At 42.3% G+C, this 13,624-nt stretch overlaps 3 protein-coding genes across 3 annotated transcripts in view; 2 read left to right on the top strand and 1 right to left on the bottom strand.

The window, feature by feature from the left end:
- Nucleotides 1-215: 215 nt before the first annotated feature.
- Nucleotides 216-5,204, top strand: LOC132262445 (uncharacterized). Its single transcript, XM_059761716.1, has 8 exons — nt 216-340; nt 421-784; nt 848-1,188; nt 1,262-1,936; nt 3,307-3,399; nt 3,466-4,185; nt 4,346-4,761; nt 4,827-5,204. The coding sequence occupies exons 1-8, from the start codon at nt 301-303 to the stop codon at nt 5,061-5,063; spliced, it is 2,886 nt and encodes a 961-aa protein (XP_059617699.1). The 5' UTR covers nt 216-300; the 3' UTR covers nt 5,064-5,204.
- Nucleotides 5,205-5,351: 147 nt separating this feature from the next.
- The window catches only part of LOC132262805 (inactive dipeptidyl peptidase 10), a 69,982-nt gene continuing 61,709 nt past the window's right edge, over nt 5,352-13,624 (top strand). Inside the window, exon 1 of the mRNA XM_059762235.1 lies at nt 5,352-5,447. The gene's annotated coding sequence lies outside the window, so the exon portion shown is untranslated. The remainder of the gene's footprint in view (nt 5,448-13,624) is intronic.
- Nucleotides 6,460-8,285, bottom strand: LOC132262444 (myrosinase 1-like). Its single transcript, XM_059761715.1, has 2 exons — nt 8,212-8,285; nt 6,460-7,894 (listed from the first exon to the last, which is right to left on the bottom strand). The coding sequence occupies exons 1-2, from the start codon at nt 8,283-8,285 to the stop codon at nt 6,460-6,462; spliced, it is 1,509 nt and encodes a 502-aa protein (XP_059617698.1).

The following is a 13,624-nucleotide window of genomic DNA, read 5'->3' as shown; positions in this document are numbered from 1 at the left end:
AGTTCAAAGATTTCTATATGTTTTATTTTCGCTAGCACGCGATTTTTTTCACACCAACTGGCTGGCACGACACAAAGATTTATACTTTAATTGCTCAAGGAAATCACAGCGATGACAATTCATTTGCAACTTATCGCAATTTATCATCTTAAGAGCGTGTAATCCATCCACATTTTAAAGGTGGAAGAAATTCACACAGCTTCAGTTAGTGCCAGAATCTCGGTGAACTATCAGTTAAGAGTTCTCTCGGTGAAAGTGTCTTGATGAGAAAGCCCAAGAATTCCTCCATTGCATCTCACAATGACGTCGAGAGTTTACCAATACTTGGCCACGATCAGCGGTATTGTATTCGTATTCGAAGATGTTGTTTTAATTTATTGCGGAGGATTAAATTTTGACACGATATTTGCTCACCTCCAGGAAATATCGCCGCGATTGCCTTTGGAACAGTAGTCGGCTGGGTATCTCCTGTCATTCCAGTTCTGCTCACTCCAGACAGTTCTCTCCCGTCTGGTCCAATAAGTGACGATCAAGCATCCTGGATCAATTCGTCAACTTGCTTGGGCGGAATAATCGGGAATGTTATTTTCGGTGCTTTGGTGGATCGCATTGGCCGAAAATGGTCGCTGTTCCTCCTCTCACTTCCGCTCGCAACGTCCTTCCTGCTGATCCTGTTCGCTCAGGATGGCAACTACTTGCTGGCATCCAGAATCGTAGGAGGAATCGCTGGAGGGGGACTGTTTATTGCATTGCCGATTTACATTAATGAAATCTCTGAAGATAAGTAAGGCACTTACAAAACAAATATTTCTTTTCGAATTCTAAGCAAATATGTGGAATTTTCCAGGGTTCGTGGGCGACTGGGAGCTGCTTTGATTGTCTTAGACAACACTGGCATCCTCGTTGGGTATGTGATTGGAAGCTACATGACGATCTCAACCTTTCCCTATGTGGTCTTAGCCTTAGTCGCTATTTTTGCCACAACATTCCTTTTCTTCCCCGAAACGCCTTACTATCTTTTGCTAAAGAATCGACCTGCTGAAGCGGAAAAGTCATTGAAGTTTTTCCGCGGAGTCAAGGACGATGCCAAGAGTGATACATTGACTAGTATTCAGACTGAATTTGAGAACATGAAGAACCTAATTAATAGCGCTAGTAAGAAGGATTCCGTAACAATCCAAGATCTTAGTGAGTATTGCATAACTTCTGGAAATAATTCTCTAAATCTTAATTCAACAACTAATCTCTTACTCTGAAACAGTCGCTCCCACGACGATACGCGCAGTTCTTATCAGTCTGGTGTTGTTGTTGGGCACGGACTTTTGCGGTGTGTTTGCTATTGTAACATACACAACTAGCATCTTCCAAGAGGCCGGCTCAGACCTCAGCCCGAATTTATCGGCCATCGTTGTGGCGGCGATTCAAGTTGTCGGTTCCCTGATATCATCCTGGCTCGTCGATCGCGCCGGACGGAGAGTTCTCCTGATTGTCAGCGCAACCGGAACAGCCCTGTGTCACACCGCCCTCGGAGCTCATTTGTTCCTCAAAGCTTCCGGAGTTGACATGTCTGCTTACGGCTGGCTACCGCTATCCGCCCTCTCCGGGGCCGTTTTCATCTGCAACATCGGCATCAACAATCTGCCTTTCTTCATCTTTGCCGAGTTCCTACCGCCAAAGATTCTGGGCTTCCTCGCCACGGCATTCCTCTTCATATCGTGGACAGCAGCATTTCTCGTCATCCTCTACTACACATACATTGTGGAAGCTTTCGGAATGTACACTTGTTACTGGTTCTTTGCTGGCTTCTGCTTCTTCGAGGCGCTTTTTGTGCTTTTCCTAGTGCCCGAGACGAAAGGCAAGAGCTTTGAAGCTATCCAAGAAGCTCTCGCCGGAAAGAGACGCAAACCCACACCGTCACCCACAGTCTACACCATAAATTAATTCTGTCGTCACTTTCACGCACTATGTACCTGGCGTGGCGGTAAAAATAAATTATTTTCTTAATCAGCGTTTGCGGCAGTTTCTGTCTCACCGTCTACCTAGTCGACCCCCTCCAAGGAGGTTTGCGAAATGGGAGGAAGAGCTTTGACATATTTTAAAGCAGAATTAAAACAGGAGGAATGAAAATTATGCAGATCTGGGACCTTACTCAATATTGTGTAAATAAGATGCCTGTATTTCATGTTCTTTCGAATTAAATCGCTTTACCAATATTTAATTCTTAATACTGAAAATCATGCTTCTCCACGTGGCGAATGTGGAATTGTGTCACCTTCCCTTACATCTTGTAACCTCTTTGACCCGCTGCCATGTATCATTCCACTTTCTAACATAATTATGATGAAAAGTGGACAAATTCTTTTCCATAAATTTGGAGTGTCTGGTTGTAATTCACCCATCAGGCTTGGCTTCCTGAGGGCGAAGCGTTTCTAGACAAACACCTTCGTGTGTTGGTCGTCATACACAAATCACAATGATGAATTTACACCATATCTCGCCACTTTTTGTGCGCCTCTCTCTCTCGGGAGCTGATGCTCCACAGCTTGATGCCACGAGACATTCTCAATGGCGTCATTGGGAGATGAACTTTTCGCCACATAGTCGGGCCTGTTGACAATAACAAAAACAATCACCTGCACATTAGGTGATCCCGCCGTAAGGTCGATGCTGTGCAAATATAGTGCATCAAAATAGTCATGTAAAATTTCCTAAAACAGCCTAATGACGCCGAGATTGTCTTATCAACTCCGCCACTTCTGCCTTAGATTGCATCACATGCGGGGCCTGGGGGTTCAATTAGCCGATGCATGGGTATAAGAAGGTGATTAGCACCCTTGAGAGCATCACTTAGAGCGTAGTGCGTGGCCAAGACTCACTGGCTTCTTCGGGCTGCTACTTGTGCATCTCTGACGAGCGCACGCAGTGAAATGATTCCAGATCGTTTGGGTGAAAAGTAAATCTTGATTTCTCTTATCACGAAAAATCACATCATCGCGATTCGTGGAGTGTCGAGTAGTGAGTGAATTTATAGCCTTGTGTACCCATCTCGCCATTTCGAAATGTGTTGATTTTTGGACTAGAGCCATTATAGTGAAATTATGTACTTTTGCAATCATTTTTATCTGACGCTATTTAGGAGCTGCTGCCGAGCCGCTGAATCCCAGTCTGCTCTCATCACTCTGTGATTAATGATGTGATTTAAAGTTGCAAATTTTCAATTACAACGAACACTTTAGCTCGAGTTTTTTTTACTATACTGTATACTCCCATTTGCCTCTTTGGCTCCCGAATCTTTTTTTCTGTAAGGCTTTGCTGTGAAAATTGAATTGTGGGGCGCGAGAAAGATGAAGTTGATTAATTTTTCAAGTATCAATCATCAATTTGTGGCAGTGTTCTGTGGTGAGTCTCCAAACACACTGGCGTGGAATCAATTTTCCATCGGCTTTGATTTTCCCATTAATTAATTGATGCCATTACCCAAACCTCTAGTGAACATTATTAGTTTGGCACATGGCTCCACTGTTGGATGGCTCTCACCCTTCCTGCCCATCCTGCTGTCCGAAGAGTCACCTTTGATCACGGGCCAAATTTCCATCGATGAGGCATCCTGGATTGGCGCCCTGCTTTGCGTTGGCGGGATTATTGGGTGCGCCGTGTACGGTAGTTTGGCCACAAGATGCGGACGCAAAACAACGATCTTGTTGCTAGCTGTTCCGCACATCGGTTTCTGGCTGTGCGTCATCTTTGCCGATTACGTGTATCACCTGTACTTGGCCCGCTTTTTCGCAGGCGCTACGGGCGGCGGCCTCTACATTGTCGTCCCTCTGTTCGTTGCCGAAATCGCTGACCCCAGTATTCGTGGTCGCCTAGGTGCCATCCTACCGTTGGCCGTCAGCATGGGCATCTTCAACGGTTATGTTGCGGGAACCTTCATTCATCATAGCTACATTCCTTTCCTCATGCTCAGTTTGTCTGCATTCTTCCTGTTGAGCGTGATCTCTCTGCCAGAGACCCCGCTCAGCCTCCTTAAAGCTAACAGAGTAGCAGATGCGGAGGCGTCCTTTAAGTTCTACAAAAACGCTAGTGGCATAACTGATACAAAGATGAAGGAAGACTTTGAGCGTGTTAGAGAACAACAGATGAAGAGTCAAAGTCGCGAGGAAAAACTGCAACTCAGTGATTTCAGTAAGTTTCCCAGGAAAACGATCATTCAGATAACAGGGAATTAACAAAGACCTTCTGTCTCTAACACGAATTAATCCATGCATTTATTAACGTCATGACCATAAATCATCTGATGCATTTTCAGTACACAGTTTAATCTTATTTTTGTGTACTGCTATAGCTACTCCAGCTGCCAAGAAGGGTTTTGTCATCGGAATTGGTCTTATGCTTCTGACTCAGTTCTGTGGCTGCTTCGCTTTTGTCAACTACACCGCAACCATCTTCAAGGAATCAGGATCAGAACTTGATCCCAACATTTCGTCAATTGTTCTGGGCATGGTGCAAATCTTCGGGACCTACACATCGACCATCTTTGTCGATCGCGCTGGTCGGAAGACCTTGCTTATGATATCGTCGATCGGCGCTGCTACTGGATTGATCCTGATGGGTTCATACTCCTTCTTCAAGTTCCAGGGCTACGCCTTAGCTTTCCTGGACTGGGTGCCCGTGGTGACCCTCTCGCTGGTTATCTACATCTCGTCGGTGGGCATTCTGGCGCTCCCCTACATCGTGCTCGCCGAGGTGCTCCCCTCGAAAGTAAATCACGCGGCTTAGGTGAGACGAAGACACACGCGCCACTGAGCATGTATTTGCCTTTGCAGATAAGAGCTGTTGGATCCAGTTTCTGTTTGGTCACGATAAGCATCTCTGCGTTTGTCATCTTAAAAGCGATGCCGATCTTGATGACTACCATCCAGTTGTTTGGCTGCCTCTGGCTCTTCGCCGCGTTTTGCATCGTCGGGGCCATCTTCATAGCTCTCGTTGTGCCGGAGACCAAGGGCAAGGTGCTGGACGACGATGTTCAGGCCAATGATAAGGAACTCCAGCCGACAGTGTGAAAATATGCGTGTGAACTCAGTGGAATAGGATAGACTGACTATTTAACATTATGTACAATGAATTTATTCAAGAGTATTGTAAGTTATTTATCAAGTTTATGTATATTACGATCATAGTGAAATAAATTTGTCTCTCCCAAACTCCGATCTTGAACATTTGCATAATATTACAATAATTATTCAGTTAATTGCATGCTGCTTATTCACCATCTCTCTTCTCTGTTCTACCACACTCTGTGGCATTTTCGAAAGTATAGCATTCTGCGTTGTATTTGGAAAAGCTCAACTGACCAGTGGAGTTGTCGCTATGGCATTTCCATAGCATTCGCGCAAGCATCGTGATTTTTGATGACCTTTCTTCCAAGCCAATGTCACATACTAAAGGTAAGTGGAACTCTATAAATAACCTTCACATTAAATCATTTCCCCAGAAAATGTGGAATATTCCATTCAGTTTTGTCATGAAAATTTCTTTCTGGAGAAAAATTACACTGCAGGAAGTTGTAAATTAATCATATGACAATGTTTACGTGTATATCCGACAGTGTTTTTGAACTTAACCTCTCAAGAATGTGTGGCCCAGTTAAGGCAAACTAAATAATATTGATATTTATATGGCTGACGAGATTTATCACAAGCAAGCAAACATATACATATGTATATTACAGTGATAAAAAAGTGCAAACAGAAAAAGCACACACTCCGGAGGTGATTTTTCTAGAATTCCCAGCCATCTTATGAATATTTATGTTCCAGTGCGATAAAGTGTGTGAGATAGAGCAATTTTTTGAGCATCTTGTTATTTTATGCCTCAAAAGATATTTTGAATTTCTTTTTACGAGTTTATTTTTCATTTTCTAAAAAAAACCAGATTGTCTTAATTTGTACGGACTAATCCTCTAATTAAACATTGATAAAACACACATTTCACTTCTGAAAGTTCACTGACAGAATGAAGTCATTGCATTTCCCAAAAAATACCTTATCACAAGTCCACATTAAAAATGCCTGACAACATTGCCTACGTGTCAACAGTGCTAATCCTCTTGGTCAGCCGAGGTTCCTGCACACTTCACAGCCCGGTTAAGTGCATAAGTTGCATTTTCAATTATGCAATGTATCAGCAAGTGGATGGCAATTGGATTAAGAGCAAGTAATTGCCACCGAAGCCAACACGATTTTGCACAAGAGGCGAACAAGTGTTGCAGGTAGGTCAGAAATTACATTGTTTCAATTTTCCACTGTGTTGATGGCATGAATTCAATCCGATTAGGGCGCTCAGTTGCGGAGTCCTATAGAGCAATTTCATGTAAATTAAAACCCATGACTTTCGGAGGCGGGGTAAGATTGTTACTGAGCATTTATTCATCCGTTTTGTGGGTATAAATCGGGCATTCTATTGCGGAATTTGTCGAGTTGTGATGACCTGCCTGAGGAAGGAGGCGCTCTTCTTGGGCCTCCTCTCTTTCGTCTCCTCATCCCAGCTGACAATGCCGAACTTCTCCGTAAAGCCGCGCATCCACTCGAAATTATCCAGTATACTCCACGTCGTGTGCCCCACAATGTTGCAGCCATCCTGATTAATTGCGCCCAGAATCTCGGTGAGGTGCTGCCTCAAGTACTCAATCCGCTCCTCATCCTCCATCTGCCCGTCATCCGACCATCCATTCTCCGTAATTATCACATCAGGATTGTTGTACTCTTTCTTGATCCATCTCAGTAACTGCCTAAATCCCTCTGGGGCTGAATAGAGCCATGTCGATTTTGCTTGTGGCCAATGCGGAGCTGGTGTCTGAATAATGCGTGTATCATTGAGAACGAAAGCCACACCATTGAAAGGATTGGGATCCATCACGACCAATCTGCTTGTGTAGTAGTTCAAGCCCAAGAAATCGGCGGTACCTTTCAAGAGCTTCACAGTTTCGTGATCCATGTGAGGAAGTCTGGACCAGGCTCTGCCCTCTTTCTTGCTCTTTTCAGCGACAAATTCTGTTAAGACAGAAGAATATCCACCGCTTATTGAGAAGATAGGATGGGCAGTCCATCCAATGTCAGTTAGAAACCCTATCTTAGCTGCTTCCCTGTCTGAAGCGCTGTCGGGATTTTTGGGCAAATATCCTCGGGTATGAAGACTGAGTCCGACCTTTCCTCCTTGCTTGGAGTAGAACTCGTCTTGGTACATTCGATAGACTTTAGCATGGGCTATAAGTAAATGGTGTGCACAATAATATTCTCCACCTGTGAAATTGATAGCTGCTCCCCAGTCCTCAGTAGTGTAGGCGTAGGTGCAAAAAATGCTAGGTTCATTGATTGTTATCCAGTACTTAACCCTATCTCCGAGTCTGGTGAAGAGCACCCTCGCGTACTCTTTGAAATAGTCTGCAAATATGGGGTTTAGGGCCCCGCCTAGCTTTTGGATTTCTCTAGGGTGATCCCAGTGATACATCGTCACAACAGGGATGATATTGTTTGCTATAAGTTCATTCACAAGATTGTCATAGTACTGCAAACCTGCATTGTTCAGAGACGAAACATCTCCAGTTGGCATGATTCGAGACCAAGCGATGGAAAAACGATACATCTGCATTCCCATTTCCTTGAGTATCCTGACATCGTCCTTGTAGAATTTGTAAGAGTCGGGACCTGAGTCCGGACTCCGGTTGTCAGCCACCAAATCCAAGTGATTCTCAACTAAATCGTCCCAAATACTGGGTCCTTTCCCATCAGCTTTCGAGTAGCCTTCGACCTGATAAGCAGCAGATGCGGATCCAAAGAGGAAGTCTTCTGGGAAAACATTGTCGTGAGAATTTTTCGAGTAAACTGCAACAACCCTGAAAGTTTTGAAGTCACACATGGTAAATTCTGTGCACTTTGCTTGCAAAATGTGCAAATGGTGAACAAAGGATGATTTTCTAAAGGGCAAAAATGCTCAATTTTTCACTTGATTGCATGCATTGAAGTGTATTCGTGTGAACTACAGAAAGTAAATGAATTTTGTGCACAGCAAAATTGCAAGAGAGAAGCAAAAATATGATGCGAAATACAATCTTGAGGAATCACTCTTTCCTTGAACGTGAGAAACTTAACACTGAACTTTTGTGATTCAATTTGTCTTATCACAATATAACGAGGAAAATTTTCCACTCACCCAAACAGAATCACCACAAATAATCCCAGAATAAGCCAGAATCTCTTCAATTGAAAAATCTCCGAGAGCGTCATTCTTCACAGCGAATGGATAGTGGAAGTTGATCTGTTCGCAGGTTCAGAGCGACTGATTGAGCATTGAATAGTCGAAGACTTGGAGGTGAATTAACTAAACACATAATCCGATTTATTGTTAATTTATTTGATACTGAAGACACAAATAATACGCACGCGGAGTCTCACATATAGCCGAGATAACCGGTCGAGCATAGGGGACTGTATCATCATCTCTTTGCAGCCAATATTTGTGTCTCCTTGAGCCAGAGCAGGTTAATTATAATGCTGAGGTGATACAAGAGGAAAAAGCCGGTAATTAAGTGAGATAATGAATTTTTAATTCAATTGCCGCCACCCATCATCTATGCTGGCGTGACAATGCAAACGCCCTTTTCTCTCACCTGTCGTCATGCGACCTTCTTTCCGCGTCTCTTATCAAATACGCTACCTTTTCGCTCTCTTTTTCCTTTAGGCGGCAACATTTGGAGAAGTTCCGAATTGAAAATTTACTCAAGAATGCAAATATTTTGACCGAGTCAGTTCACGAGAGATAATGCGGGAATTGTGGAAGTTGCGGGTTCAAAATACCAATCGAGGATACACACTTATTATTCAGCTATTAAATTCTTCTTAGTGGGATAAGAAGTTCAGTGTGGATTGAAGCAAGTCGATAAAGTTCATAAAGAATTCATAATTGCACTTCATGCTGTCGTTTATGGATGGCTAGACCCAAGAAAATTAGCGGAAGTCTTAGACTCTCGATGCTTGACTCCACCTGAAAATACCTCGAATGTAATAATTTTAATTAAAAAGTGAAAATGAAATTTCTGACGTGGGCCCGGTAAATTATTTAGAGAAGAGATTAGGCATTAGAACTCATGAGATTTTATACGCTCACCCGCTATGAGGATGGAAAATTAATTCTCACTCATTGAGATGTTTATTCACGTCACCCCCGAGGCCCGAATTTTAGAGTGATCCGGATGATGGGGTCTGTCTTGCTGGCGGGACCATTAATTACATCTGCTAAAGGACATCCTGCTCGGAATTTTAATGACGGCGAAGCTCATATCATCAACGCATTACACTCGTCCTCAATCAAAATTGCGTGTATCCCTTTGCCTAATTAACAAAGCAAATTGAATATCCGCCACAGAGTTTCACGCTGAAAAGGGAGGGCGGAAGAATGTTTCTGTCACTCATCAGGAACTTCCCTGTCAGGTCAGGGTCATTCGGTAATATTCAGGCGAAATAACTCTGCGATGTATGACATTGTGGAGAAAGCGTAATTCTTTTCTCTATATACCAGCTATTCTACCAGCCAAGTGGGAGTTGAGGAGACTTTCTTTAGAAATTTCCAAGATTTTCTCAGTATGTGTCATTACATTTTTTCCCAATCATGCTTTACATTTTTTCTCAAGACTTTTTCCTCATTCAACTTTTGTGAGAAGTGCAAATGGTAAAGTATCGCCTCTGTCAAAGAGCAGAAGTTTGCCAGAGAAAGTTTGTATGCGTTGGGAGGCATAGATAAGAGCCGAGGGATTGATTGGCGTAAAAATCTCACACCCTCAAGTGCGATTATTTCCGTCAGTCCTGCGATATCTTCTTTTATTGCCCAGACTCCAATGATTTATTCACGCCGAAACGCAATGGGATCCCTTGCTTGGCATCATTTCTCAAGCACACTCGCTGGGTGCGTGGATTAGCAAGGCACACTCCTTGGCCGGGAGTTCGGACGTGCAGGGGGGGAGTGGAGAACAACAATAAAAAGCTGAGAAGAGACCGTAAAGTTACACAGCAACATAAATCAAGAGAGAGTCTGGAAGGAAATACAATCTCCTCTGATGTTGTCGCTGCTGGCAAATTGATTCCTTGAGCAAATTTTCGCTAAATATCTCAAGCCAAGTATGGGTAACCGTCGTCATTCTGAGGGGATATTCTGTGGGAATTATTTCATCAAAGATATAGACACTCCATTTAGGAACCTCGCCGGTTGCCTTCAATCGTCGCTCATTTGAATGGAATACGGAGACTGACGAAATTCCATCCAAATAGTTTCCATTCAGCATGCAAAATTTGAAAGGGTATCTAGGGTATCAGAGAGATACATTAAGCTCAATGGAATTCTTTACTCGTTTTGCAAACAGAGAAGTTCTCCAATTATTCCGTGTTCTATTGCGAGGAGTCGCTCGTTCAAAGTGACAGTGGCTTATCTTTCCTCTTAATGCATGAACATTGCGGAATAATTTCCACGAAGAGAGATTTCATCGACATGAAAAGAGATTTTTCTAGTTCAAGGAATATTCGCTCAATACATGAGCGAAATATTTCTAAGATCAATTTGAGAAACAGATATGATAGTTGGATGATGTAAATGGATGAAAATGCATAACATTAATTGTAATTTAGAATAATTGATGTAACAAAAATATATAAATATCGTACATGTTATCATTGGAATATATAATATATGATTCCTTAAGTTGATTGTCAATCTTTTTATTACTGTAGTTTTTAATTTACAAGAGAATTTCCATCTAAGACAATCTCACAATCAATATTTATATGGTAAACAATTTAACATTAAACGTTTTGTCAATGTATGGCATCGATAAACCAAAACAGACATCACGTTCAAGTTTTCGGGGGAAAATCGCTGCAGGTACTGGCCAATTTATGGAAGATACGTTATGAATACACAAGAGGAGGGTGAAAGAGCTTCATGGATAAATAGGGGTAATCTCAATTTGGTCGCATTTGCATATATGAGCAATCGATGAGACTGTGCTATCGGCAAGGTTAATCAATCATTCCTGGTTCGATGCGAAATGCGAAACTGTATAATCAATTTAGACCTCGCAGTGTCTATTTTGTGTACAATTAGTGTATTTGCGTGGCAATAGCATGTCGATGACCTTTATTACCTCGGAGATGTGTACCCTTTAAAACCAAATTTGAGGTTTTATTTATAGCGTCAGCATTGTTCGCCGAAGGGCATCCAAAGATGTCGAGGCGGAGAGGCAATTACTTTGATGAGCACATATCGGTGTGCTCCGAGGCAGGCCTCAGGGAATTTTCTCTAGGATTAAGTGGAGGACCATAAAAGTGTGCCATATCGCAACTTTTGCCGTGAATGCGACTATTTTGTCCGAGAGAGAAGCGCGTACCTTGTCAATGGAGCGCTGTGAAGCTTGCAGGCTTCATCCCTTCGAGGGGGCGGTGGCCCTCCGTCTGCACGTCGCAGAGCGCCTTCTCTTTGTCTGCTCCCCAACACACGCCAGCCCGAGTGTTGGAGCGTTGTTGATAATTTCCCGCATCTCAGTATCGCACGAACTTTCGCACAAGTCGCATGTTTGAATATCCAGAGAGCGCTTCAGCGAACCGTGTTCGTCCTTTTATTTGTCTTTCAATATCCGGTGCCGAAAAATTGTGATTGAGACACAAATTGCAGAGTTGAGGGAGTAAAGTGTCCGGAAAAAAGCTCACGGAGCAACACAAACTTTCCTTTTGAAGGTGAATAAATAAAACGAGACAGAGAAAGAGAGAGTGAAAAAATGTGGCAAAGTGGAGGAAGTTGTGTGATTTTGCGGGAGGAAAAAGAAATTTCCAATTAGAGTGTGAATCAGTAGCTGAAGAAAATTGCTTCCTCCTCCCAATCCATCATCCCAAACCCACCCGGAACAATTTTCCATTCTCTTATAGGTCTTCCTGTTTGCGGTTCCTCATCTACATTTATTTACCCTTGTGCTCAGTGAATATCAAATTGTACGGTGTTCGCTGTTTATTATTTTAATACACCACCGTGGAAAAAACATCCCTCTTCAAGAGGAGAACGTTCTTGAGCCAAAAAATATTCCTTGAGAATATATTCCACTCAACAGGTGAACTTGTGTGAGTATGACGTGTCTTCTATTGCCTGCTTTCCATCCAATAATATTAGTCTTCATCATATGATTGATTGGCTGTTTATGCTGTAAATTTTGACACCGTTCTCGGAAAAGAGTGAAGAATTTCCGACCAAGAAAAAATCAATGTGAACATGTTTTCGTGCATAGAATCGATTTGTAAACATTTTGCAGTTTTTCCACTCGCCTTTCATGTGTCTTCTCACCGAACATCAAACACGTCTGTTGTCCTGAAATGTGAGGCATCTATGTGATATTGAATTTGTCAACAAATTTGCAGACGAAGTGGCAGAAGCCACAAAATTTATCTCACCATTTCACAACACGCACACCTTAAACCACACGAACGAGGGGTGTAATGTATAGAATATCTAATAAATTCAAAGAGTTGAGTGATGAAATTTAGCGCCTCGGTATTAAATTACTTTATTTCTGGCGAAACATTTGAAATACAATTCATGGAAATTGCATAAACTATTCGGTGTTTACCCCCTGTTCTTCACATTCACATTGTTTGCTAAACATATTAAATCAAATTACGAATGAAAATGTTTTGGCTTTCATTTGTACACAAAAACTTCCTGTATGTAGCTTTTATGTATTGACAAATCTGCCTTTCTTTTAAGCATCACTTTACATGCCCTCCATAGCATTGAGTATTTTATTGTAGACAGAATTGCGAGTGATTTCAATTATCGTGGTATTCCTCAAACAATCACGCTTCAATGGCATTTCGGCAGTCTGTCCGTGGCGATACTCTCAGATTGTGTGCTTGAAGACAAAGCTTACCTTTTTCTGCTATGTATAGACAACATTTGTATTCCACCCTCAGTCCACGGGGACGCACAAGAGAGGGTGGAAAATGAGGAACACCCCCACAGAGGACAATGAAGGTGTCACAATATGGTTGTCAATACAATTTGATACCCTGTGTCGATGATATAAAATAGATTTCAATTGAGGAGAAGGACCTGAGCGTATCTATCATCTTGAGTGCGATAAAATTTCACGTTCAGCCTCTCGTTGTAATAAAATGTGCCATCATTTTGGTGTAGTCAATTGAATTTATCAACTTAGCTGACATTGCGGGAGTTTCCAGAGTGGAGAAACTCCCATCTTCGTAAAAATGCTCTTTTGGGAATCCTGAAACGAGCCTGTATCAGTAACACTACGGTAATTCCTTTATCTATCAGTGCAGAGAAAGCATTCTATGTGTTATGTATTTTGGAAAAACACCAAATGTTCGTTTGTTTTTCCAGTGCAAAGAAGATATATGGTAATGATGTAGAAATCGAGGGAAAACCTTAATTTCTCCAGAAATATTGCTAGAGAAAAATCCCATCGTTAGCGTGGATTTTCTCATGGATTTTCTCACCATTTGCGGTGAAAAATTATGCTGTAAAAACAACACTACATGTACACAACCAACTGTCACGAACTTATCCTAATTGC

The sequence above is a fragment of the Phlebotomus argentipes genome, unplaced genomic scaffold, assembly GCF_947086385.1.
Source record: "Phlebotomus argentipes unplaced genomic scaffold, Phlebotomus argentipes genome assembly contig_15, whole genome shotgun sequence".
Taxonomy (NCBI): domain Eukaryota; kingdom Metazoa; phylum Arthropoda; class Insecta; order Diptera; family Psychodidae; genus Phlebotomus; species Phlebotomus argentipes.
Note: the sequence above shows the minus strand (reverse complement) of the source record. Positions and strands in the feature narration are given on the sequence as shown.